Consider the following 25,464-nt stretch of genomic DNA (forward strand, 5'->3'; position numbering starts at 1 on the left):
AACATGTTTTAGCCGTTCCCCTGCAAAAACAAAAACGTTAAGGCCGAATCACTCACCAGGCAATTTCTTTATAAGCTTCCGCATCGGCGTGTTAATGGTTGTGCCATCTTTGGTCCGATTGCGCATGGCCTGTTTCCAATCTTTGTGCCGGATAATAACAAGTGCCACTTCCCTAGGAGCAACAGAGACGACTTATAAACGGTGTTTTAAATCGCCAGCTAGCAGCTAGCGTATTTTAGCGAGCAAGGGTTGAAGCCGCTAAATCAGAACGAGGTACAAGTGTACTAGGGCCGGAGGAGAGTGTGCAAAACTATCAAATTTCTTCTAAACTCCTCTCGACCTACTGCTGTGATCGCTTCAATACTCACTCGAAATATTTAGCTCTTATTTGCTAGAAAGAACACCTTCTATGAAGGCTCGAGGATTTCATAAAACAAAGGCTTTTGCGTAGCAATACGAGTACAATAATATCAATTTCAATTGAGTGTAGACGACAATAATTCAGGATTCCTTCCTTTTTCTGCATTTAGCTGCGCGATTGGTCTCGCAAAACAGGAGCGATTCCTTCTCAGGCAAAGAGGTTCAAAACAATTTATGGTAATCTCGCTCCGAATTATCACGCATTTGTATCAGACACGGGACGCTGATGCTTACTTGTGATTATTCTCGATAGCCATATCCAGACAGTTCAGCCCAGCGCTGTCTGTTAATGTGATGTTGGCCTTCCTCGACAACAGTAGTTTAACCATCTCCACGTGACCTTCACGTGCCGCTAGGTGAAGAGGGGTGGTCTGTGGAAGACAAGCACACAACCAAACATTACTCGTTCCTCGAGACAGGTTTGTGTTCCATCAACTAGGTACGTGGAAACGCCACAGTGATAGCACTAATGATCAAGCACTACCAACAACAATGAAACATTACAGTCATTTCAGAACTGCAATGTTTGCGGCTACTGCCTGCTACATTATAGGAGGCGAAGCCACTATGTTACGAGGATGAATGAATGAGTGAGTGAGTGAGCGATTGAGAGTGATGGTAAGTAACATTAGATTTCCGATCTTGACCCGATTCTGACGCGATGTTTCTCGGTGTTTCTTATAGTTGTTGTTTTTTTTGGAGTATCTTACTATTCGACATTCTCACTCGATGCATACTTGAGTTCTCTCCTATTGTGATTTCTGGTTGAAGACCACAAGCACATTTTGTTTTCGGTTCTTGTTGCGACACTATAAAAGACAATAAACAACTCAAAAGAATTTTAATCTCGCCGATGCCTAATTTTAAATACGGAAAAAAAAACCTTCCTCGCAGAGCTATCAAAATAGGTGTGATCTGCAAATCTAAACAAATACCTTCTAACGTCATTAGGCAACCTCTAGTTCTTTTCAACGCTATAAAAATTGTGCTAAATTTGTAGCCACATGTAGTCTTAGACCGAAAATAAAATCAGGTAGAAAACAATCACACGTCAAAACTTCCTTACCTTGGCCTTGTCCGTCGGGTCCACAGGACAGTTCTCATCTAACAGTACAGTCGCTGCGTCTACCCAGCCTTTAGCTGCTGCGCAATCCAGCGGAGTCCAAAGATTGGCGTTCCTGTGTGTGAAATGAGAGAAGGACTCTATCCATTGAGCTAACCGCCTCCCGGTTGGCTCAATGGATAGAGCGCTGGACTGTTGTGCGGGAGGTCGAGGGTTCGAGCCCCGGCCGGACCAACACTCAGGGTCTTAAAATAATTGAGAATATGCTAAAAACTAAAATTTTTTTAATCGTTTCGAGGTTAAAATATCTTTAAAACCGACGTTTCGACCAGTTTTGCTGGTCTTCCTCAGGTTGTTTAAATGTTGTCAATATGTTAATTTTAGTTTTTACAAAAATGGGAGGTGAAAGTTTCAGAAATACTATTAAAGAATATGCTACCTTTCTATAACATCAAGAAATGGTTAGATATTCTAGTCTTCTCGGATAGGGACGAATAAATGGAGGTCCCGTCTCCTGCAGGGTTAGGGGCAGGAGACGCTAATTTTCCATGCACGAGATTACTGTGTGATGGATGTCCTCCCCTGGGGTGGGATGGGTGGTTAACAGGACCCCCGTTGATCCCAGTGTTTATTACACTGAAGGGGCTATCCTGTATAAATATAGATGTCTACTACTTCGATTCAGTGTACCAAGCTAAGTAATCACAACGTAAAGAGTTTAAAAGGTGACGTTTCGAGCGTTAGCCCTTCGCCAGAGTTCGGACGAAGGGCTAACGCTCGAAAAGTAATCACAACGACTGATTACAATCAGGGAAACTATAAAAAAAAGTGTCTCCAAACACAGTTTCCCTCGGATAACAGAACCGCCATTCGTTTAAGTTTAGCATTTGTTTTGGTTGCATAGTTGACAGAAATCTATTGGACCAATTTCAGACTGCGCGTACTTAAGAAAACCCTTAAAATCTTTCATGGCCTACTGACGAACAAAATGAAAATATCTCAAGACAGAAAAAAATTTACCATGGGGGGGGGGGGGGAGACAAGTCAATTGGCCTAGACAGATACAGACATTCAAAGTTTACCACGAAGCATTGCGCTTTTTTCAACCAAGAAATACAATAACTTGCAATAATGCAACCACGTTTAGAGAGCTCTACCTCTTTTCAAAATTTTGTTCAATTTTGGCAACTAAGAGTTGCATCTAAACTTAGAGATTCTGTTGGGTCTCATTTGCCAGTATAGGGTATTGACTGTGGCACAACCAAACTTAGAACAAATCTCAACGACCTAAAATCACCGCGTATTTAAACAAGGCTGAATCAAATTGATTTGGGCGAAGCAGATCGCGAAGATTGTCAATACATCTTTTCATTAGCGCTGCTGTGCATCACCACTATGATCAAAATTTGACCTCACGCCTGGTGTAACGATTTTTAAAAACCTGTTTTGACCCTTCTGGTTCTAAATAAAATCCTTTACCTTAGTGCCCACTTATTAGTTTCACAAAGGAAAGCAAAGAGATCAGAGTATTTAATCACCTGGCATCAATAGCGGCTCCTCTATCAATCAGTTCCTTAGCCACCTTGTCATATCCGTGCAATGCAGCCAAGTGCAGTGGAGTATTCGAGGCATCATCTTCATCGTTAATGATTGACATATCTCTCCTTAGAAGTGCACACACAGTTCTACGAAAAATAACTGAGTTTATGGCATGGCAATTTCCTATTCGACATACAGTTACAAAATAAACGATCTACACATTACAGCACGGTTCCAGAAACCTTGATGATTCTTTTACCTCTGCCCTCAGAAAGTATGTAAGAAATTAATACACAACGCGCTGTGAAATTCCAAATGGCGAACAAACCCTTTGTAAGTTGTTTTCAGATATTCTTACAACTTCTCTATGAACGCTGCCATTTTAAAACTTGTTGAACAACCTGGCCACCAAAGTATCACGCAGCAAATTCTCTATCCTCTTTTTTCCACTGATTAGTGATCTGTCTAAAACCATGTGACGGTGTAAAAGGACGCATTCCCGCCTCAAATAAAGATTCCTTTGTGATAACCAGAGTAGCACATGTTTGTAAACAGTGCGTTGTAGTTTTGAGTGTGAAGTCGAGTAACTGAGTTGATTTCAAAATGGCGAAATCCATGGTCGAATCTTTTATCTCATATGAAATGAATTTATAATCCGTTAAGAAATCCTTTGGAAGATGTAGATTCGAAAATGTTCTTTTTTGACAGCATGAACAAAAAAATTTGTAGTTTCAAGAGCACATTACTGTTTTCACTTTTACCTTATTCGTCCAAATTTTGCTGCTAGGTGGAGCGGTGTTAACGACCCGTCATTCTTACTGTCAATACAACAACCATTATCGAGCAGAAGCTAAAAAGGGAAATACGCAAATGACACATGAATTCATCCCCTAGCAATGAATTAAAAATTTCAAACCAAATTCGAACATCTTTCTCACAGACACTTCAGTGTAACCCAGGATTCGGGAGGATCGTTTCCGTACGGTTTTCCCCTTACTTCGCTATGTGAACGTGATTGGCCGAGAAAATTTTCGCCAACATCTCAACCAACCACATGCAGAGCTTACGTCAATGGCTTGGTCAATCCCGTTTTCTAGCCGATGATTTGGTCAGTCCCGTTTTCCCGCCAATGATTTGGTCAGTCCCGTTTTCCCGCCAATGACTTGGTCAGTCCTGTTTTCCCGCGGTTTTTGTTATTTTCTTATCTCACCTTTAAGCTGTCAGTGGCTCCTTGTGTGATTTCACTCTGTTCTGATTGGCTATCGTACCTTTTTTTAATTAATCAAAATGTGCACTGACAGTTTAACTTACTTGGACAATCCTAACGTAACCCTTTTTGGCAGCTACATGCAGGGGTGTGTTCTCGTACTTGTCGTACTCCTCAACCAGAGTTTTGCCTTTGCGATCCTTGAGAAGAAACTGTAAGACAACACACAAGCGATGAGCTTACAAAACAACAAACAAAGCAAAGTCACGAAACATAATCAGAGAAGAGGATTATTGCAGTGACAATAAGATAGCGTTAAACCAAATCGCCCTATGATTGGTTTATTCGTTCCATTTGGTACATAGTCCCTTTCTTTGATCTGCTGTGTACCATAGTGCCCCATTATACTACTTGCTATGCAAAATATCTTACTTCAAGTGCCTCAATACATCCTTCAGAAGCCGCTCTGTAAATTGGAGTTTCATCGTTACTGTCTTTTGCTCCGATATCTGCACCATGATTCAACAACCTTTTCATCGTTTCCGAGTGATTCTTACTCGCCGCTATCAGCAAAGGTGTATCTTTATCCTTGTCTCGACATTCAATGAAAGCACCTCTACAAACAGAAATTTCCGTGAATATATGTATTTCCTAATTATAAAATACACGAGGTTTAGTTGAGGAAATTACTTTTGAACCAATTTTGGTCTAAAAATGAGCTTAGATTTTGGATATTGAGGTCTTTCATTGAGTCTGGTTTACAAGGGAAACACTAAAAGTATAACACTTAGCTCTAAATGGAAAGCAGAGAAGGACAAGTAACCAAAATTGATCACTCGAGTTGAATTTCTCTGGTGGGTTCTTTGACTGCAGAGCTGGTAGGAAGCTTACCTAAGCTCGTGCGAAGCGTAATGGATCACGAATCAAGTAAAACGTTCAAAACCTGGTCTGAAAATGGATGTGATAAATGACATGTTTTGGTCTGAAATAGGGTAGACGAAGAGCAGTCTCTCTTTTTAGATGAAGTCTGTCGCGCGTGTCAAAAAACTCGCGCGGAACTCCGGATGTGTGGTGCACGAAAAGTTCTGCCAGAGCTCTGCCCGCGCGCTAACGTCAATTTTCTTTCATCGCCGATATTTCTAAATTGCGCGATGGACTTCGCCAAAAATATCTCAAAGTGGTCTCATTTCAGATATTAACAAAAGGTCGTTCTGATATTCATTGCAAGATAAAGGAGACTCTATGAATTCAAGCACTTAAACCTACTCTAAATGATAATGTCAGCTGCGATAAGCTTTATCTGTATTAGTTTGCATCTTTCTATATACAAATTTTGTTTTTTTACCTTCTCAACTTTTGTTCGTTGTTTTGTTAATTGGTTACTTATCTTAAATTTAAACTTAATCGCCACGTGTATTATTAACTGTCACTTCTGAAGATGTATGTCGAAACATACGAAACGTCAAGTAAAGTTTACTAATCTTGTTTTCCAACATGCGTTTTACTGTCATGTTTGTAACTGCAGTTTGTGTGCTATTTCTTATCAAGCTACGATGGCCAAAGAGAAAGAGTTCTTATCTATAGAGACTTTCTGGGAGTACCACTGGAATAACAAGGGTGCAGTTACGGGAGAAAAAAAAAATTTTAAATTTTGTTGTCATAGCCGGTTGCCCACGCTGTTTCACTGACAGCACCTGCTCAGAAGATAATCCACAATATCCACCCTGTTGAACAGGGCTGCTCTATGCAGGGGAGTCTCCTGTGAGGAATTCTTCGCTTCTATGTTCGCATCATGTTCTATCAACATCTTGACGATGTTTAAGTCTCCCCCTGTAGCGGCCAGGTGCAGTGGAGAACTCATATTCATCTTATGTGCGTTCACGTTTGCTCCCTTGTCCAGGCAGAGCTTCGCCAAGTTCAGATCGCCGTCCTCCACAGCAAGATGAAGAGCCGTTTGTTCTTCCCGGTCCTGATCTGTGACCATTTTGGATACCAAGGCCCATCCACCTTTCTCCCCAGCTTGTATGATTGATTAAAAAAATACAAGTCACCACTAATCTGAAGGCCATAGTAGACTACAAGGGCATAACGGGGAGTAGCTAATCAGGTTACAGGATTTTTTTTTTTACCACGTGATACAAATTAACCAATCATATGACTAGACCGACGCACAAGATGGCGACTTACAGGTAAGAGTGGGAGTTAACCTAGGTTTCATAAAACTGAACGCGTTTTATCACTCGATTGACAAAAAACTCTTTCCTTATCAAGGCTGTGCTCTAAGGAAAACTGAATGGAGCCCAGTGCTCTGAAACTGTGAAATCCAGGGTGCCCAGCATATGCTTTGTATGAAAAAAACTAAAATTTCCGAGTCGCCCAAGAGCAAAAGTAAGGCGCCAAGGGCCACTGGGCGCTACTAGAGCACAGCCTTGCTTATTCTAATAACGACTTCCGGTCATGCTATCCACGCACCAGTCAATGTTGCAGATAACAGTTCCACTCTGAACCATGTAATAAACATTCTGACTTGACTTTTTTATTACACTTACCTGTCTCAAACAACAATTTTGCAACTTCAAGACTCCCTTCCATACACGCGAAATGCAAAGGTGTCATCTGCTCTTCGTCCAAGCTTCTCAAATCAGCCCCAGCATTGATCAGACATTTGGCAACAGCGAGGGATCCTTGGCTGGATGCCACATGCAGGGGAGTCATCATCGTCTTATCTTTTGCCTTGAATATTTCAACACCATAAATTATACAATAAGCTGAGCTATAAACGTATTTTGATTGGTTCGTAATTGTGCTCTATAGGAGGAAAGACACACAGATGACGTCAACGTTCACAACATTTTGCTTTTTATCATTTTAAAACACATAAATTCATCTTGATCTATGGAACATGGAATCTATTTGTTCTGATTGGTTCATGTCAGAGGATGATAATTGATTGCATATTTGTGCTCATAAACTTCATACCACACGCAGTCTCATTTCTAAGGAGTTTCTCACATATCACTGTTTTGATCATTTCTTTGCATGTTTTGGCAAAGCCTTCAAGGTGATTGCTTTGCCCTCTGAAGCTATCATTTTAAGCCTTTGAACCCTACGAGTGACCCGCATCTAATTTCTCCTTACAATATCACCCCTAAGTCAAACATTCTAGTAAGGGGAATAAAGGAAATGATCACCAACTAAAGGAACTCTTGATTGTTGGACAAATTCTCCTTGTCAGCACTTTGAGGAAATACATAGAGAACAGTATGGAGAATATGCATACTGAGGTTTTTAGAGTGGAAGGGATTATAAAAACAAACAAACAAAAAATCTAGGTCACTCTTGAAATGAGTAATTTGGCACAATATTCAGAAGCTGTTTGGTGGAGTGAGATATTTACACAGTTGTTGCTTCCATTTGACATGACCATTGTATTGACCTTTTGACAGACTGCCTCTGTCATGGCTTCACCCGAGCCTGACTGCGTGGACACCAGATGACTCAAGTAACAAAAAAGATTAGCAAAGGTGGGAGTAATCTGAAAACAACTTCACGTGGCTCCAAATAGTTTCCCTATTCTAAACAACACTTCACTTCATGGGTCAATACTACCGCACTATTGCCAATCAGATTGCCTACAGAATGAAGCCTTTGTGGCAAAATCACTCTTTTCTGTTAATCCACTTTTAACAGTAGATAATGCCCTATGCACAGCTAAATCATAAACATACATGAAGTGTTTCCTTACCTCAATATCAATGCCTGGGTCTGCCAATAACTCCTCAACTGCTTCCGGATTACCTTTGGCGACAGCATAATGCAATGGAGTGGAACCATAGCCATCTCGTGCATTTACATTGGCCTTCCTTGACAGTAAATATGAAATCATGGTCTCTACCCCAAGAGGTACACTTGGCAAATCTCTTGGTAAGGAGTTCTTTTTTTCTACAGTCAAATGATCTTTGCTAAACAGTTTATTTCCTAGTGTCTCCTTGTGTTTACTCAATGATCCCAGCAATCTGTCCTTTGTACCTTTGTTGAGGCTACCATTGCCTCCATCCTTTTTCTTGTTGTCTTTCTTCAGAGCCAAGCCGATGTCACTCATGTTCTCCATACTAGGGCTAGGTGTAACTTGGGGTGTTGGTCGAGGAGTACCTCCACTCACTCTGGGGACTGGTCGGAATCTGGCTGCGTAGTGAAGGGGTGTCGCATCATCTTCTCCTTTTGCTTCAACATCTAAAATAAGAGATTATCATGACATGGGGTAGAGCTACATCTTTTTGCAAGCATGTACAAGGAAGACTCAAAAGAGTGCAGGTTGAGCAGAGACCCTTATCTTCCTATTATTGAGATTTATTTGCAAAAAATAAAGAACTAACTGCCTGCTGCATGCAGGAACACAACTGACACAGCCTTAAAATTTAACTAGTAATCTTGCTCACCAGGAAAAGCCCCAAGCATGGTGCATTTACTAAACATTTCCTGGCAGGGTGTTAGCTGTTATTCCACAGTGCTCCCTATACGGCATTTCTTTTTCTTAGTGATCACCTATTAGAGAGATCACTAAAACTAGTCTGTGTCAAAAAACTGCATTGGGCTGGCAGAGGAAGCTGAGAAAATTGTGATGAAATGGAGACCCCTGAAATTGTTCCAAATAAAAACTTTGATGTTGTGTCAGCAAGGGGCATTACAATGTAATTTGGTTTTATCAACAGAGTTGATAAATGTTAATAGGCCACTGTGAAAAGTTTCTAAAGCTGGCATTTTGAGTTTTAGCCTTGGTTAGAGCAAACTGTTTCTCTTACCTGCCCCATATTCCATTAACAACTTCACGATGTGAAGGTGATTGTAGCGGACAGCATAATGTAGTGCCGTTGTGTTATCCTGGTCTTTTTTGTTTATCCTCTTGTTTCCTTTGCCCAATTTTTCAAGCCGTCTTTCTACAAGTTCCCGTTTACCATCACGAGCAGCCTTTGAAAAAATAAAAATTGCATCAAAATCAGTAGTAATCCATGACAATAAATTAATGCTCGAGGTTCTGCCACATTTTTTTAATCTTTAACTTTTTTATTCCAAAGATCTTAGCAGGAATTCTCCCTTCTAACTGCTATATATATATTTCCTTGAAAATCAGAGAGAATATCAACCAAGGACAACACCCTCAGCCTTCTGTTGAGGATTAAAAAAAATGCTTGCCATGGACAAATATTTTGCCTGGCCTGGTCATGAAATTTGTAGTTAATAAAAGAAAGTTGAAAACCTCAGGGCTGATTTCAATGATGTATGGACCTGGGATTGAAAATGAACCATTGTTTGTCTGGTATCATGTGATTCTCATGTCAAGAATACACCTCCATGATCCTTTAACTTCCATGAGTGACCAAAACAGAATTTCTCATTACACTACCAATACAATGTCAAGCAAAACAGTGATGAGAAAAAAGTCCTGAGCAATATCAATTAGGGGATTATTCGTTGATCCAATACCATATTCTCAGAACTGATGTCACAAGAATCATGTGGCAGACAGTAAGGAGAATTATTAATGAAATCACAGGGCTCAAGGTTCTTTCTCTGTAATATTTCCACCTGACCCTAGAGCGGCAATTAACCAACAAGGTAATCTGTAGTGAAACAATTAAAGACACCTGTGCAACTCTTCGTGAATCTTAACAACTACCAATCACAGGTAAATTATGTCTCTTAAAACATACTGTCATAAAATTAGCATTATTTTGCAGGTTTTCACACAAGATTTTCATAAGTCACCCAAAGCATTATTTTGGAAAGACAACTACTTTCCTGGATATCTTTCCCAGATTCTCTGGTGGGCTTCTGACTAATGATGCAAATGGTAGTGCATCAAGAGTCCTACATCCCGTCAAATTCGTGCTCGATATCTTAGCAATTGTCATCTGCTTGCACTAAAAGCTTAATCAGGGCGGGAACAATTTTGACAACAATTTTCGTTGGCATTTCAATTGTGACCGTCAAAACAGTAATACAACTATTATTTCGATTTCCAAAAATTTCCAGCCTTCCCATCAATATTTCTTAATCGCTAAAAAAAATTTGCCTGCAAGACTCCCGCAAAGGTTGCTAATACTATTTATGTTAAGTAAGTAATTTCTATCGATTCGGAATTAATTGATATACACCTACGCGTTGCATTATAATTTTTTACAGTCGAAGAGTTGATTACATTTTTGGTAAAGTATAGTGCCTCTGTTTATCTCGAGATATTTCTGTAAAATTTTTCATCTGTCTTGAAAACAGTTATTAACAAAATGAGCGAAAAATACCTATGACTAAAAAATTAAGAAAGAAAAAAACAACATTACTCTGAGGCTGGTTTATGTGTAAAAGTTCATAATTAGTAAGTTTAGGCAAACATAACTTTTTTTAACTTTTACATCCAATTGTTAGACCATTCGATTGCCTTTTGCTTCGCTTACCTGATGAAGTGATACCGTGGCATTTTCAACGCTCTCTCTTTCCAGCCCCAACAAATTCTTCGACGATCGCGAAGGAAGATAGCAAATCGACGGCATGGAATTATGAAGCGCGTTCGAAGCATCGTTCTCGCTTTTTCGCGATGTTAACCCGAGTAATGGCGTCAGCAAAACGCTTCCTGCCTTTAAGTCTCTTTTAGATTCCATCTTCAGTTTTCAATTTGTTTCTTTGAGCACAAGATCGAAACATGCAATCTCTCTTTTTTTCGCCGGCATACATAACTCATGACCAACCATGTTTATCCCTCTCGGAGCTGTAACCGAGAAAGACTGGTAACTACTTCACAACCAACATGGCGGCGAATGGCGGACATTTCGGATTTACTGTATGTTACGAAGTGTTTGCAGCCGGTTGCGGTCAATTTTAGGTAAAAACAATTGCAGAATTTCAGAAATATAACGGCGATGAGCTCACCAATTTCCAGCCTAAAGAAAGGGAAAAGGACTCCACTTGATCCCAGGTAACAGTTGTAATTAGAAACAAAATATAAATTAGGACATTTTATATGTCGCTTTGCGTTGCTAAGATAACTTACCCTACTTGTGGGCTATCTTTGCGTTTTTTCTGGTTACTACTGGTCAAAACCTATTTTTGGTAGTTTTCATGACAATGTGAACGTTACTATACTTATCAAAAGTTTGAATTTTTGCCACCTTACCACTTCTCGTTTGGTTCTCGTTTGTGTTTACGTTGTCAGAGCAATTATTGTTATAGCTAAAGAACCGCGATTAATGTTATGTTTTTCCATCTGCAAGTGTTGAACATGAATTCCTTTTAAAAAATTGTTGAACGATTTAAAATTTGAATATGTCATGATCAGGAGAGGTAACACGTCATGGTTCGAAGTTCTTCATGGTTCGAAGTTATTCTCGTGGAGGTTTTTGAATTTCTTTGACTTCTAATTTAACTTATAATAACGATAAGGAAAAAAAAAAAAACCAACAAAAATGAAAAGATTAAAAAGGTAGTTTATGAGTTAACTGAACTGAGTGGAGTGCATTTGGTCTGAAATCAAATGCATGATTTCAAAATCAAATGAGTGCGCAGGGCAAGTTTGCAGGTTTGAAATCACAAGTAAGATTTCGGACCAAAATTCCACGATACAAAGTTTAATTACCACTTTATTACATCTACTTTGAAATTGCAAAATTCAGTCGCTCAATACAATTTTTTTTAGTCAGAACAAGTATTTTATTGATCCAAAATATTGGGCTGGTTTATAAAATGTTGCAAAAATTGTCTCACATTTTATGACAAATTATTTGCTTTATTTCTTTGAACAAACCTTGACATTTATTTGTTGTTGTGCTTTAGTAAAGCTGTCTGATTGGCTGGAAAAATGATGCAATGCGCAAAATGGTGCAATTTTTAGAATAAATTGCACTTGTGAGATTGAGAAGGATCACAAGTGATTTCAAAATGGATGTAATAAAGAATGATATGACGCTATACAGACGTAAACTCTGTAACATTTATGTCTTAAAAGAGGTTATGGACTGGGATGAATACACTTGAACACAGCAGAAAAAAATCAAGTCAAATTTGTCAAAGAAACTCAGCAGTAGAATTCTTTGTAAAAGTGGTGAAGTCTCTGCCTGAAAATGTGATCACTTTAAGATTATTGACAGATATGCTTTTGAAATCTTTATTTTGAATTTTTCAGGCAAGCTCAAGTTCCATTTAGGAATTTAGAGCACACTTCAGGTCAGTAATCAAATAATTTTTTGTTTTAAGTGAAAGGTTAAATTTACAGTATGAGCTATTGAGCTTGTTGTTTGTTAGTTTTCAATTGTTTAATATGGTGTGTTATGTGTTATTATTGTTTTCCATGAAGTTGAACTTCCCAGTGGTTCATTGAAAAAAGATGGATTTTCTAAAGTACCAAAGTCCTCAAGCTCAACAAATGGTAACGGACAAGCTCAATGAAATCTTGTGATTGTAATTATTTTGGTACAATGAATGTATGAACTTCATATATTCATTGTATCTGATTTATCATCACGGGTTTATTACGAATCAATGTAATGGCCTGCTCCCAGTTGGCTTCTTAGCTCAATTTGTAGAGCGCTGCACTAGTATCGCAGAGGTCAGTTGTTCAAATCCTGTACAGGCCTGATTTTTTTGAGGTCTGATTTTCGCTATTGCATAAATAGCGCTCTCTACTGCAAGGATCGTGCATCTTATGTAATTATTTTCTCAATCAGTATCTGATTCTAAGAGAGGTCTGTATGTAAGTCCTTCTCGAAACAATTAAATTTAATTTACTATAAAGCACTCAGTTGATGTAGACCCCAAAAAACCTAAGTTTAATGTTGTAAAGGAAATATGAGGTTGTAATTTTCAATACATTTTTTTGTGATAAATAAATAAATAAATATTGAAAATAACGTCTCGAATTTTACCCATTACCATGTATTATGAGAAAATTTCTCAGTAAACTTCAGGTCAACTACCTCCTTAACAATACCCACAATATAAGGCAAAAATATAATAGACTGTCAGTTATTATAAACACAGCACATCCCAATAATTAAAATGTAGGAAATGGTCTAATTGAGAAGCTGCAGCTTTAAGTTTGTAACTTGTTAAGATTCATGGATTAATGAAACCAGTTATTGCTGATGTTTTATAGCACCATCGGATCGAGATCTTCTGAGTAGTATGATGTCACGTCTGGCTCAGGTGGAACAACAACTCAAAGCTGCCCAGACACAAATAGGAGAAAAGGTTAGAGCTAGCTTTACCTGTGCACATCAATGCAGAAGACACTTAGGGTAGCCGATAATGGTTGTGACATTTGTTAATTGTACATATTAAACTGCATTTTAGTGTATGTAATACTCAACTAATTAGACTCAATAACTGTTCAAAAGATGTGTATTGAGGATTTAATCCAGTTAAAACTGGGAAGGTCTTTGATTTACAAGTCTGGTTTGAAAGTTTAACCACACTTGTGCGCTTGAGACCAAAATAAAACGAGAAGTATAGTGTTGATGCATAATAAAAATAGTTATGGGTCATTTTCCTGCTTCTTATACGATGGTGTAGTTTGCAATGGTCAATGAGTAGATCTCCTTTTTTATGTAATTTTTTCAAATCTGTACCATAAATTATAACCATGCTTTAAAGTAAAGTTATGATATATCAGATTGCTGTAAAATTACAATTAACATTGATATAGTTTGAGCTCATTTTGTAACAAGACATGATGAAGAATTTTGCTTCTCCCTTCGTCTTTTTCCTTAATCTTAAGTCAATCATGAATATCCAATTTGTCACCTGTTCTGATAGTGTACTGGTGCCACAGTTCAGAACAAATAGACACAGTCTCCTTCAGCTATCACTACATCATGTCCCACTCCCAAGATATTCCCTCCCAAACTTAAGGGAGTGTTTTGCCAGACCAGCTCCATAAGTTGTTGTGACAGAGATTCTGAGGAACAGTTTCAACTGATCAACCTGTGTATATCAATGACAAGTTAGGTTATTGTCTGTGTTTATCTATTTGTAGGATAAGAAGATAAGAATACTAGAAGAAAAAGCTAAATTATTAGAGAAAGCTAGAGGTAAGGGTAATGGCTGATATACATTGACCTATCAGCAAATGCGGCAAAGCCATGTATTTGATTGCATACCTGCACTTTATAGTTCCATCTATTTGCTCTCAACCTGCTTATAAAGGCTATCACAAAATTATTCTGATACACTAAATTGCCACTTTTAGGATATAACTCTGGCACAATAACAGAATTAGAGAAGAAGTGTAGAAGACTTCAGACCCAAGTGTTTCAGATGGAGGTATTCACACGGCTTTTCTGTTGCATGAAGCATGGAGGTGTATTTTTTTACTCCCCGGGAGGGTGGTGACAAAAATACCCTGGGGGGGTTGACCAGTGCTTCGCGATTTACTTTAAGGATGCTGCCAGCCTTTTTCACTGCGCATACCTTATACGCTCACGCAGTGGTCGACTGGCCACGCGTGTGTGAATTGTATCTTTAAGGACAGAGGAATACTCATTAGTGAAAAGAGGAGATGGCACAACCGCGCTGAGGCCTGGGTTTGATTCCAGGAATTAATGTTATCCTTGGCTTGAATTTGGCGTAGGTTTTCGCCCTTCGAAGGTACTTGTATTTCTCTGGGATTTCTGGTTTTCGTCCCTTCGCTAAAACCAACACTTCAAATTCCAATTTCGACCCGGAAACAATGGACACTGAGCCACTTTATGAAATCGCCATTGCTTCATTCCAACTCCAATAGTTAAACGCAAAGTTTGTTTTCTTTATCTTAGGAATTCCTTGCCGATTATGGCATGGTCTGGGTAGGAGATGATGCTAGTGACTCTGATTATGAAGTTTTAGAAGAACCATCATCCACAGCTGCTCCCAGCTCAATCAGCAGACAAGGAGTTTGGAATCCAAGTAAAAACAGCGCTTTTTTCAATTACTTCATATTTATGTAGGCTTATCTCGTATCGTTAAATCCTTTAGTTTGCCCATCGACCTCATCGCTGCCTCTTCTTTTTTTTTCCCTGTGATATTAGACTCCTCCTTGGTTAATTCAGCACCACGTGACTTTCAAATGGACTTTGATGTTGTTACGAAGAATATCAGAGAACTGAACGTTCTGGCCGGAGAGGGTTGTAGTGATGTATCACGGACTAAAGATGGAGCTAGACTTAAAGTGAGGAAACTTTGTACACATGTATTTAAAAACTGGCAAACATTTGTCAGATACGTTTTGATAATTGACCATGTGTTTCTATTTGGTGAACTGCAACTGAAGAATTGCGAAAAAGAGGAAACTTAGAAAAAAAAAACACTGGCCCGAACCACAACCTCCCAGACAATAGTTAGCCTGCAAGGAGGTCCTCATTTGTAGCGTAGGAGGTCTTGAGCAACACGAGCCCACGATAGGTCAGCATAAGGTTTAGAGCCAGAGTCCCGGTGAACCTCTTTCGGACTCGTCTCAAATCTTCCCGCAGTTAAAGAAACGCGCGCCGTGCCGATACTAGTTGAATAGTTTATCGCTATTTGATGCAGGAAGCTACATGCTGTGAGCTTTAAGCAATATTTTCTGCTCACTCCCATCGTGTGATTTTGTAACATTTTTCCCTCTCAAGGATGACCCAATCTATTAAAAAAGTTTTCCTTATCATTGGACTCGTGCTCCTTGTGTTTTTTTGAATGTTAAATATTTATGAATGACTCAATCTAGGTTCGCGAGTCTGTACCCTTGGTGTTGTATTCAAACGGCATTCTCATGTTTGGTGGACCATTCAGGCCATATTCAGACCCAATTACTCAGGTCAGTAATTCATCACTAGTCATTTATCACCTGGAGAAGTTCTCCATCAAATGTCGTGAAACCGGAAAGAAAAAAAAACCTATCACAATGCATGGCTCGACACTAACGGTAGCCAACTAGCCACAGACTAGTAGAAATTCAATTTTGGCTGGTGGTTTTCGATTTCCACTGGCTAGTTTGGCTAGTAATCAAACTGAAATTGTCAGTTGTAACATCTAAGTTGTCACTAGCCACTTGGCGAGTAAATTGAAAAGTTAGTGTCGAGCTCTGGCAATGGCCAATGAGAACGAAGGAAAATATCGCCAGATAACCAGGAACCGATGAGAACGCAGAGTTATAACAAGCAAACTGCCAGAAGCGCGGGAAATTGCGAGCAACCAGGTCGCGATTGGTTTTACTTCGGCATCTGATTGGTTGAGAAAACAGCGCGAGTTTACTCGACTGATTAGAGCAATTTAACTGAGTGTCAATAATAATCTAAGATATGATGAATATATGAAGTTCATAATCCAAGACTTCATCGGTTTGGCTTTACTGTACTCTGTAATTGGTCCAGAAAACTCGCGCCACACTCCTAACCAATCAGATGCAAAACTAACACTGATCGCGACGCGGTCGCACGCATTTTTCCGCGCTTCAGATCGTGTGCTTCTTTTGACTTTCAGTTCTCATTGCCTCTTCAGGCTATTTTCCTTTTTTGCTATTAGCCGTCGCGATTCGCAAGCGATGACCGCATTATATTGGGAAGCAAAGCAAAACCTATGCAATACCGGATTGCTTTCCAAGCTCAACTAAAAATTAATCTTAATTTTATTCATTTAATGATTTGTACCAAGTACTGGAGAAGAAACAATAGGACGTGGGTCCCTTTATTCGTCCCTATCCGAGAAGACTAGAATATCTAACTATTCCTTGATGTTATAGAAAGGTAGCATATTCTCCTCAATTATTTTAAGACCTTGAGTGTTGGTCCGGCCGGGGCTCGAACCCACGACCTCCCTCACAACAGTCCAGCGCTCTATCCATTGAGCTAACCGGGAGGCGGTTTGCTCAATGGAAGTCTCTCTAAAGAGGAGAAATGGAGGTCTCTCTAAAGAGGGAAATGGAAGTCTCTCTAAAGAGAGACTTCCATTTCCCTTCTTAGGGATCAGTTGTCATTTCATATGTGACATAACTTAGCGTTGTTTGTGCATATGTACAGGTAGTTACCGCAAAGATCTGTGCTGATTCCAAGATTTGCTTTCAAAATATCAAAGATCTCTTCTGCGTTCAAAACTTGTTCCCTAGCTTCCATGAACCTTTTTTTGTTTCAATCGTTTTTTTATTCTTTTACTGTAAATATTTTCATATCGTTCCAAAAATCGCCCTATGTAGTATTTCGTTGTTGTTTATAGGTAGTAAAAAATCCTGCTTCGTTGGTTTTACTTATTTATTTATTTTTTTATCCTGGTCGCATCCTCTTCAGCAGTGTCTGCAAGATATAATGGACGGATATTTTCCAAGTGAGTTGCAGTCCAGATATCCTGGCGGAGTTCCTTTTGAGGTACTTGCCTGAATTTACTTCATTAGTGGTCGAAAGATTCATTCGCATTATTTCGTGACATGCTTTCTCCATGATTTACGTGGACAGTGCAGCTGAAATATTAACCTCGATCATTGTACATGACACATTAATTTGTACGTGAGTTACTATTGCTAAGCTTTACTTTGGCTGCGAAATATTTATAATTGCGAGCGACACACAGCCGATTTTTATGTCACTGATTTGCGTTTTGTGTGTATGTAACAGGTACAGGACAAAAGAGATATTGTGTTTGAAGACAGAAGAACAGCACTTCTATTTCCAGGGACAGGGCAATCATTAGCGGCTGAGGAGAATGCCAAAAGCCTCAAAGTCGAGAGTCATACACCAGGTTTGTTCAGTCGGTCTTTACAGCGACATTTACTCTGAAAATATAGCAACATTAATAATATATAAAATAATAAATCATAAATAATAAATAAAAAAAAGCCAAAAAAAAAAATAAATAAATAATAAATAATAAATATAGCAATATTAAAGGGAGACAGTAACCTTCTGCACCACCATGCTTATATTGCCTATTATTGCACGACTCGGGCAGTCAGAGGGCCAATAACTAAAATCAACCAATCAAAATGCTCTATTGCCGGTCCAATATTCTCTAAGTATTGGACCGGGCACTGTCCCAAATGGTCCCGAATGATACCGCACTTGTGTTCCTTTGAACTTCAGTCGTATAATAAATCTCTTATTAACCAAGCTTGCACGGGACCGTACTGGAAGAATATCGGCCCTCGGTCTTTTTTGTGCGGACCGAACGCAGCGAGGTCCGTACTGTCAAGACCTCGGGCCGATATTCTCCCAGTACGGCCCCCGCGCTTGGTTAATAAGATATATGTATTCTTATCTTGCTCCGTTTATCTAGAAAATCAGTTTAATTTTTCAGGACATAAGCAACAGTCCGTGGACCAATTTTTGTCGCGGCTTCCACAGTCTGTTATCAAAGATGGTAAAATTATTGATGTGAGATCAGGAGTGGAAAATGTTATTAAGGTTTGTAGCCTGACGAAAAAAAAAAAAAAAAAAAAAAAAAAACTGAAATAATCTTTCTATTTTCTTCAATGTATAAAAAGCACTGAAGATGAGAACAGGGAGCCTACAGTGCAAATGTCTTATAGGACGAGTTAGCGTTACAAGCACGCAATCGTTCATCTGGCCTGCCATATTTGATATAGAGCTAGACGAGACCTTTATTGCCCCATCTCCTCACTTTTGACCGTCACCCGCCCCCTTAGTAAAAATTTCTTTCTCTCTCCCAGGCCTCCTCTACTTTACTGAACTGATACCGTTTTTAGTAGTTTATTTTATATGGAGAGTAGTTGCCCGCTGTGTAAAAAGTTGTTTGAAATATCTTGATGTATGCTTCATGTTGAATAAAGCTTTTCGCTTTTACAGGGTGGAGCAAGACAAACAGATGTCCAAATTTTAGACACTCCTGTGCTTCAAGAGATAAAATCAAGGTTAGCTAAGTATGAATTTATAAATATGATTTTAATCGCAGCCAATAAAAGTGTATGAGATACAATGAAATATATGAAGTTCACATATTTTGAACTGCGGTATTAGATACTTATGACGCACGATCCTCGCAGTAGATAGCGCTATTTAAGCAATAGCGAAAATCAGACCTGAAAAAAATCAGGCCTGTACGGCTTGTTAGCTCAATTGGTAGAGCGCTGCACTAGTATCGCAGAGGTCAGTGGTTCGAGTCCCGTACAGGCCTGATTTTTTTCAGGTCTGATTTTCGCTATTGCTTAAATAGCGCTATCTACTGCGAGGAGCGTGCATCATACGTATCTAATACCGCGGTTCAAAATATGTGAATTTCATATATTTCATTATATCTGATTTATCTCTTTCACGGGTTTATGACAAATCAACTTAACGGCCTGCTCCCAGTTGGCTTGTTAGCTCAATTGGCAGAGCGCTGCACTAGTATCGCAGAGGTCAGTGGTTCGAATCCCGTACAGGTCTGATTTTTTTCAGGTCTGATTTTCGCTATTGCTTAAATAGCGCTATCTACTGCGAGGATCATGCATCATACGTAAAAGTGTATGACTAACTGTGACACTAACTGCGCTATCAGATTCTAGAGAGAAGCATAACCTTTAGAAAATTATCTCCAAAGTGGTAAACATCGGACTTCGAACAACCTCCCCCCTTTTAAACATGACTTCCCAAGAATTTAGCTCAAACCGCGGGAACCAGTAAGCGCAGTTCATAGCTATTAGCAGCCTATGTTCAGCTGACTTTTGCCACAACAAACCGAGAGCGGCAGCTGCTGTGAATCGCGCTGTGTGATTGACACCATTTTGGGACATTTGCGGCTAGGTTACAGAGCTGTTTCAAAATTACTGCATCCCTAGTCGAATTTCTAGCGCATTTAAAGGCGACAATCGAAAGCTAAGTTACGCGCGGAGAATGGTAAATTTTTCTTCTTAAAATTTTTTTAATGTCGGAAATACTTTTTCAACGCGTTGCAGAACACAAGAATTCAGCAATTCAATTGGCAAACATATCACTACTGCGCACTGTAGAAAATCTCAAAGTAGGTTTGATTGCTTAGTATTTGAAATGCTTTTTTTCATCAAGAAACTCTAACCGAAGTTGAACGTGCAAGCGGATTCCATACGTGCAAAACTTTCTAAGTTTTTGTTATTTATTGTTTTGAAACATTTTAATCAGTAACTCTTGTTATTTTAGTATTAAAGCCTCTTAAAGTTATAAAATGTTTCTTAATAATGACGTTACGATAACGTTAAAACGTCGTCGTCAACTAGCTTTTTCAAAGCCTTTTTAAATGTATTTTAATGGTTTTAGAGGTATTTTACCGCAGTTTTTTTTCTCTTTTTTTACCGTCAAACGAAATAAAAACTGTATGTTTTTGCACGCTTCTCCTTTTTTAGCCCACGTGTAGCCGCACCCTCCCCCCATGGAGAAAGGGATGGGAGGGAACACGTAGGCTACTCCGTTTGAAGACTTTTTGATTGTCTCCGCTGTATATTTACAGAGGTGTTGAAACTGCAAGACCTCAATCAGCCGGCAAAACTCAGGTTTCTACTTTGAGGATCAAATCAGAGACCGGAGAAATGGTTTGATCTTGTTTTTTTTGTTTTTTTCTATTTCATTTAATGGTGTACTTGTTCATCTATTTTTGTCGTACAAGCCTCTTCAACCCCTAATTTGACTTTCTTGTCTCTGTAGACTTATATCTTGAAGATGAAGTTTACAGATTGCATACGAGATGTTAGAAGTCACGTTGATGCTGCAAGGTAGGCAAAGAAACGATGAACACTTGTGAACGAAAAATGAGAACTTATTATTGTCGATGTTTCGTTTCACAGGTTAAACAAACTGTGGCATTCTCGTCACGAAATGATTGAAGAGATATTCGAAACGTCAATGTTGTTGCCATTAAATCGCTTGCTGTGGACGTCTAATTCTCAATTTATTAGAGTTATTTTGTGGCTACCAGAAAGTGTCGCAGAAGATCCTACCACTTAAACTTCTTCTTTCTCGTTTTACCGCTCTTTGCAGACCTTTCTACCTTTTACCTTTCCCTAAGCGGACTGATGCCTCAAAACAATGATGTCCTATTAGAATGTAAAATTGCACGTTGCATTAAGCGGAATTCTTCTTATTTTCATAGGCCAAAAGATGCTCCTCCCTACGACATTAAAACGTCTTTTCCTAACAGAGTTTACGATGATCCTAACGCAACTTTACAGGAGTGCGGCCTGGTACCCAATGCAACTCTTCATCTTCTTGTTAAGAAAGTTTAATACAACGTTGATACAAGCTGTAGTCAATCTGCGTCAAACTTGTGCTTTCTTTACGCATGAGCTAATTCACTATCTTTTAAGATATCGTAAGTTATCCTTCCTAACGCTGATTCCTCAAAAGCAGGTCTCTTTCTTCGTGTGCAAATGATGTAAAGTAGTAAACGTACTTTTACGTGCAATGCAGTCGTAAAATAACAGCAGTGTTCTAAGTACGTTTGTACAGTGTAAGAGAGTTAATAATTAAATTCTATTCAAGAAGGAAATCATTTAAGTAGAGTTGGAAAAACGCATCTTTCTTTAATATTTAACAAATGGTAAACACCACAGCGTACACTATTGAGTTATGGATGCACGCGGGAGGCTGCTAAGCACGAAAAAAATGCGTAAGGAGGAGCGCGAGGCGATAGCCGAGAGCGACTCTAGCTTCTTGAGTGCTTAGCAAACCTCCCAAGTGCATCCATAACTCAATAGTGTACAATATGGCGTTTACCATTTGTTTTATAACATAACATTGATACATTGTAGCAAAAGAATTTTCTTTTAGTTAACAAATCTTACGTGACCAGAAAAAAAAAATAAGCGCGCGCGGAAAACTAGTCTTTGCATTTGCTGACGTCAGCATCGTACACCCATGGGCAAAATGGTGGACGCTGAATTGACCCATCAGAGCGCGCGCTTTACTTTGATTGTGTTGTAATCATGGCTGAGACGTTCATACCATTTATTTTTTGTTTTAACTATTTGATGTCATCTTTTACCATTATCGTAATATAATTGTATTTAGGGTCGAAAATATATGTCATCTTACTCTAAAATGTACATCCACACCGATCTATTCTCAGAATGAAATATTCGCACAACACTTGCATCATTCATGACTGTTTCTTGGTTGCATGACCAAATGTCTATTCCCTGCTTTGCTTTCAATCAATTAAGTCAACAAACTGAGCTTACGTTCTTCGGCATTGGCTTGTAAGGTTTCTTCTCCCGAGACATAGTAAAGATTACACATTAGGAAATCCAATAAAATATGAAAACAATGGAGCTGTGGGATTGTAAAAAGCTTCCTGGCCGTGCACAATGTTTTATTTGAATTCAAGCATTGTGATCAAATAAATTAATAGATAGTTTCTATTGGATAGTAAGTTAATTGTTATGCCTTTGGACTTTGTGCATGGTCAGGGTTTAAAAGCCTACCAAGAACCCATAACAAAGAAATCTGTTGGCTCTTCCTAGCATACACCTCTGATCTCCTCTTCAAAGAGCAAAATGCACCTGGCCATTGGAGGCAAATGCAGCTCAGAGCTCAGATTTGTTTTTTGTGACGTTCTGATCTTCTTGAGGAGTAGCGATTTGAACAACTATTTTTCCAGTGTTCTGGTTAGACTCCATCCTGTTGTGAGCAAGCTGTATTTGATCCATTGTAAACACTGAGTCCACAATGGTCTTCAGTTTTCCAGTGGCAAATAGTGGAACAATGTTTTCAGTAAATGCCTGCACCAATTCAGCTTTGTACTGTATAAAAAAATAAAAAAAAATAAAAAAAAAAAAAATTAGCAAAATAGGGAAAATACAAAATGTGATTTGGTAATCTCATTTCCAGGGTCTTTCCCAACCCTGTAAAAGGGTTGCCAAATAATGGAGATCGAGGAATGATACATTTCATCGATATGGAAACAGTGCACTACAATGTAAGACTTTACTTTTCTGCTTTCCTATGGGCCACCACTCTTCAAAACAAATAACTTACCTCAAGAGACCTGCTTCTTAGTGTTGTGGCTCTGAGTGATCCCCTCTTTTTTAACAACTCTCTAAGTAAGTTCCCACTGACGTTTCCTCCTCCTAACAGACCATACAGAACCCAACGACCATCAAGAGCAAGGCTCCTGATGTTTTGTTCCCAGAAGGAACTGCCAACGCAGTCAAGAATCACATCTGCCCCTTTTCCTAAGAAAGCAACGAGATCTTTAAAATCTAAACACGAGACACTTGTTGCTATAGAGAGCAAAGGCCTAGCAGATTGTAAGTAGTAAAGTAAAAAGTTCTATGATTGTGTTATTATGGTATCCAGTTATTAGCTTCAGTATTTCTGTCAGCTGAAAACTAAGAGAAAATCTTTCATTGGAAGAATTCCTCAACCTTGTTAGAGGTAGGAGGTTAAAAACAAATGTGTTCCACAAACTACTACAAAATAAAACGAACTTTTGTAGTTTAAGAAATACAACTTTCTATCAAAATTTGGCCACTCTTCAACATGCATATTATTTTTCACCCTAACCTTCCAATTTCAATAGTAAAATAGTGATTACAGTAGACAAACGTCATTTACGAGGTAGTATAATGACACAGCTCCTAATGTTTTGTTATTATAAAAGCAGCTTATGGGGAAAATTTTGAATCAGGTCTTTGGAGGTGAAGGGTCAGCTAGAACCAGTGAAGGAGGGTTCAAGTAAGCACAAGAAAGATACAGGGAGATTTCTATGACCAACTTCTTTTAAAAAACATAAGCAGATAAAATTAAGCTACTCATTGTCATCAACAGCATGAAGAGCATAAAGAATACATGAACTATCAATGAATACTAAAATACCTTCCGTAACACTTTCTATCCAGTTAGAAAAATCTCCTGTCTTATAGTTGAAGCCTCCCTTGGCTCCAAGTGACTCTGCCATTTTGATCTTTTCCTCTGAGCCTGCAGTCACATATGGCTGTGCTCCAGCCACAAGTGACAGCTGCACCAGTGCTGTACCAACGCCACTGCCTCCAGCATGAATAAGAACCACATCACCCCTCTCAACTCTCCCAAGAAAGTGCAGGAGTTGATATGCTGTCAGCCATGCTTCAGGAATGGCTGCAGCATCTAAAAGTTTAAGGGAGTCAGGTGCAGGCATGACGAGGACTTCTTCAACAGCAACATATTCAGCATATCCGCCTCCTTGTCAAAAAAAACAATAAACAAGCATTACAATTACAGTGGAATGCACACTCAAGAATTTTAACCCAGTGGCATGGCTAGGGGGTCATGAGATGCTCAGCACCCCATTTTTATGAATGGCTCACGCCCAAAGTGATATTGAACATGTACTACTGCCTGAATCTGCTCATGGACTGCTTGAGGGGCTCAGTTCCATTTTCTGCTTTAAGGTACAACTGAAAACTTTTACCCTTTTACTCTCATGAGTGAAAGAAAGAATTTATCCTTATGATATTGCTACAATATCAAGCAGACAAGAGGTGAGGATAAAGAAAAAAAATCAGCTATTAGTAGTTAATCCAATAACAAATTGTCTCAACTAACATAGGAATTGTATGGCAGACAGTAATAAGAATTACTAAAGATATCTTGGGAGTGAAAAGATTAATGTAATAAGGAACTGACCTCCCAATAAAGACATAACTTTGTCACCTTTCCTGTGAAAGGAAGAACACAGCTGTTTAATATAACTTAGGACAAGTTCCAAAAGATTGGAAGGTGGGGATGGTCAGAGAGGGGGAAGAGGTTGTGATTGGGAGAGAGAGGGAAAGATACATTATGTTGCTTTTCTTCATTTAGTCCACTCCCCCCCCCCCCCCGCCTCCATTATCTCCCTTTCACCTCCTCTCCCGAGAGATTCCCATCAGTGCCTCTGCAGAATGTAACGGATTAAAGCCTAAAATAAATACCTACTTCCATTTCCTAACACACTCCTCTCCCACCTCTTCTATCACACCAGACACCTCAAGTCCAAGAATGTCTGATTCCCCAGCTGGGGGAGGGTAGAGTCCTCGCCGTTGGAGAGTGTCAGCCCGATTTAATGCTGTGTATTCTACGCGGATCAACACTCGTGTGTTTTCAGCTGTTGGCTTTGGGGTTGTGGCAATATAAAGGTTCTCAACGCCACCGGGCGTAAATAGAACGGCTTTCATTTTAGGTTTTCCAAAGACGACCGTGGTGGCTAGAAATAAATATCGAAGTACAACCACAAGAAATTTCTGTGATCTCATGATCCCCTCGTGGCGTGAGAGCCTGGGACGAGCAGAAGTTTGTCTCTATTTGAAGTAGTTAATCAATTACTC

General features: G+C 39.1%; 3 protein-coding genes across 5 annotated transcripts in view; 1 reads left to right on the forward strand and 2 right to left on the reverse strand.

Annotated features, from left to right (window-relative positions):
* LOC111325821 (transient receptor potential cation channel subfamily A member 1 homolog) overlaps nt 1–10,986 on the reverse strand; it is a 19,594-nt gene extending 8,608 nt beyond the window's left edge. Inside the window, exons 1-12 of the mRNA XM_022929735.2 lie at nt 10,682–10,986; nt 9,032–9,197; nt 7,975–8,462; nt 6,779–6,962; nt 5,924–6,248; nt 4,662–4,845; nt 4,334–4,441; nt 3,784–3,872; nt 3,022–3,168; nt 1,487–1,598; nt 655–791; nt 57–172 (exon numbers count right to left, since the gene is read on the reverse strand). Of these exons, the coding sequence (XP_022785470.2) occupies nt 57–172; nt 655–791; nt 1,487–1,598; nt 3,022–3,168; nt 3,784–3,872; nt 4,334–4,441; nt 4,662–4,845; nt 5,924–6,248; nt 6,779–6,962; nt 7,975–8,462; nt 9,032–9,197; nt 10,682–10,885 (2,260 nt within the window). The 5' untranslated portion in view covers nt 10,886–10,986. The remainder of the gene's footprint in view (nt 1–56; nt 173–654; nt 792–1,486; nt 1,599–3,021; nt 3,169–3,783; nt 3,873–4,333; nt 4,442–4,661; nt 4,846–5,923; nt 6,249–6,778; nt 6,963–7,974; nt 8,463–9,031; nt 9,198–10,681) is intronic.
* A 15-nt stretch (nt 10,987–11,001) lies between these two features.
* Nucleotides 11,002–22,276, forward strand: LOC111325793 (UBX domain-containing protein 11). 3 transcript variants are annotated; one of them, XM_088731808.1, is made up of 16 exons: nt 11,002–11,199; nt 12,403–12,443; nt 12,574–12,645; nt 13,372–13,466; nt 14,251–14,305; nt 14,464–14,537; nt 15,029–15,158; nt 15,281–15,420; nt 15,955–16,044; nt 17,510–17,587; nt 17,834–17,957; nt 18,513–18,619; nt 19,022–19,095; nt 20,637–20,718; nt 20,831–20,898; nt 21,276–22,276. In XM_088731808.1, exons 1-16 carry the CDS (start codon nt 11,144–11,146, stop codon nt 21,406–21,408), a joined length of 1,419 nt encoding a protein of 472 aa, XP_088587934.1. In that variant the 5' UTR covers nt 11,002–11,143; the 3' UTR covers nt 21,409–22,276. The 3 variants fall into 3 exon arrangements, with proteins under 3 accessions (XP_088587934.1, XP_088587936.1, XP_088587935.1); XM_088731810.1 differs by having other exon boundaries at nt 19,022–19,086; XM_088731809.1 differs by having other exon boundaries at nt 17,513–17,587.
* On the reverse strand, nt 22,113–25,419 carry LOC111325816 (quinone oxidoreductase PIG3-like). Its single transcript, XM_088731817.1, has 5 exons — nt 25,076–25,419; nt 24,788–24,819; nt 23,999–24,343; nt 23,159–23,355; nt 22,113–22,923 (listed from the first exon to the last, which is right to left on the reverse strand). The coding sequence occupies exons 1-5, from the start codon at nt 25,390–25,392 to the stop codon at nt 22,708–22,710; spliced, it is 1,107 nt and encodes a 368-aa protein (XP_088587943.1). The 5' UTR covers nt 25,393–25,419; the 3' UTR covers nt 22,113–22,707.
* Between the last annotated feature and the right edge of the window lie 45 nt (nt 25,420–25,464).

Source organism: Stylophora pistillata, chromosome 8, assembly GCF_964205215.1.
Source record: "Stylophora pistillata chromosome 8, jaStyPist1.2, whole genome shotgun sequence".
NCBI lineage: Eukaryota > Metazoa > Cnidaria > Anthozoa > Scleractinia > Pocilloporidae > Stylophora > Stylophora pistillata.